The sequence below is a fragment of the Lagopus leucura genome, unplaced genomic scaffold (assembly GCF_019238085.1).
Source record: "Lagopus leucura isolate 7727_CA_CO unplaced genomic scaffold, USGS_WTPT01 33307-0_obj-0_obj, whole genome shotgun sequence".
Classification (NCBI taxonomy): domain Eukaryota; kingdom Metazoa; phylum Chordata; class Aves; order Galliformes; family Phasianidae; genus Lagopus; species Lagopus leucura.
Genome location: NW_024969457.1, coordinates 446 through 1311, shown reverse-complemented (window position 1 = coordinate 1311; position 866 = coordinate 446). Strand labels below are relative to the sequence as shown.

The window sequence follows — 866 nt, the reverse complement described above, 5'->3', positions numbered from 1 at the left end:
GTGCCATGCTGTGCCATATTGTGCCATATTGTGCCATATTGTGCCATGCTGTGCCATATTGTGCCATGCTGTGCCATGCTGTGCCATATTGTGCCATATTGTGCCATATTGTGCCATGCTGTGCCATATTGTGCCATATTGTGCCATGCTGTGCCATATTGTGCCATGCTGTGCCATGCTGTGCCATATTGTGCCATACTGTGCCATATTGTGCCATATTGTGCCATGCTGTGCCATATTGTGCCATACTGTGCCATATTGTGCCATGCTGTGCCATGCTGTGCCCCGCAGCGCCCCGCGGCCCCAGGCGCTGCCATCCTTGCTCACCCGGCAGCTTGCCGTGGATCTGCTGGAACATCCTGCGGTACCAATCCCGGGGCCGATCCACGCTCTGTGGGGCGCGGTGGGGCGGTGAGGACGGGTCCAGCGATGCCTCCCCCTCCCCCCCCCCCCATTGCTCTCACTCACAGAACGCGAGGCCAGCGGCAGCCCCGTCTCGTCCACCGGCCCGATGCCGTCGTACTTCACCCAGCGCCGCTCCCGACGCCGGCCGTCCTCCGTCCACGTGGCCGAGCAGCCCGGGGGGGGCACGGCGCCCTCCATGGGGCCTGAGGGGCGGGGGGGGGTCTGATGGGTGCCCGGGGGTCCCGGGGTGGCCGGGTCCGGTGCTGCGCGTTGGCTGAGGGTGAGGAGGGAGAGGGACTCCCGCGGGCGGCCCTGGGCGGCCCCGGTGGGCTCCAACGGGGGCCCCCGAGCGACTCGAACCGGGGTCTCAAGGCGGCCCCGGCCGTCCCCCAATGGGCTCCCATGGGGGCCCGCGGTGCGAATCCCCCGGACGTCCCCATCGGGTCTCGCGGGTGTCCCCG

General features: G+C 67.2%; 1 protein-coding gene across 1 annotated transcript; it reads right to left on the bottom strand.

The window, feature by feature from the left end:
* Positions 1–199: 199 nt before the first annotated feature.
* On the bottom strand, positions 200–654 carry LOC122194153 (vinexin-like; the record flags this gene model as incomplete). Its single annotated transcript, XM_042895080.1, has 2 exons — positions 469–654; positions 200–391 (listed from the first exon to the last, which is right to left on the bottom strand). Coding segments are annotated over exons 1-2 (327 nt in total), but the record flags the coding sequence as incomplete, so codon positions are not given.
* Positions 655–866: the final 212 nt, after the last annotated feature.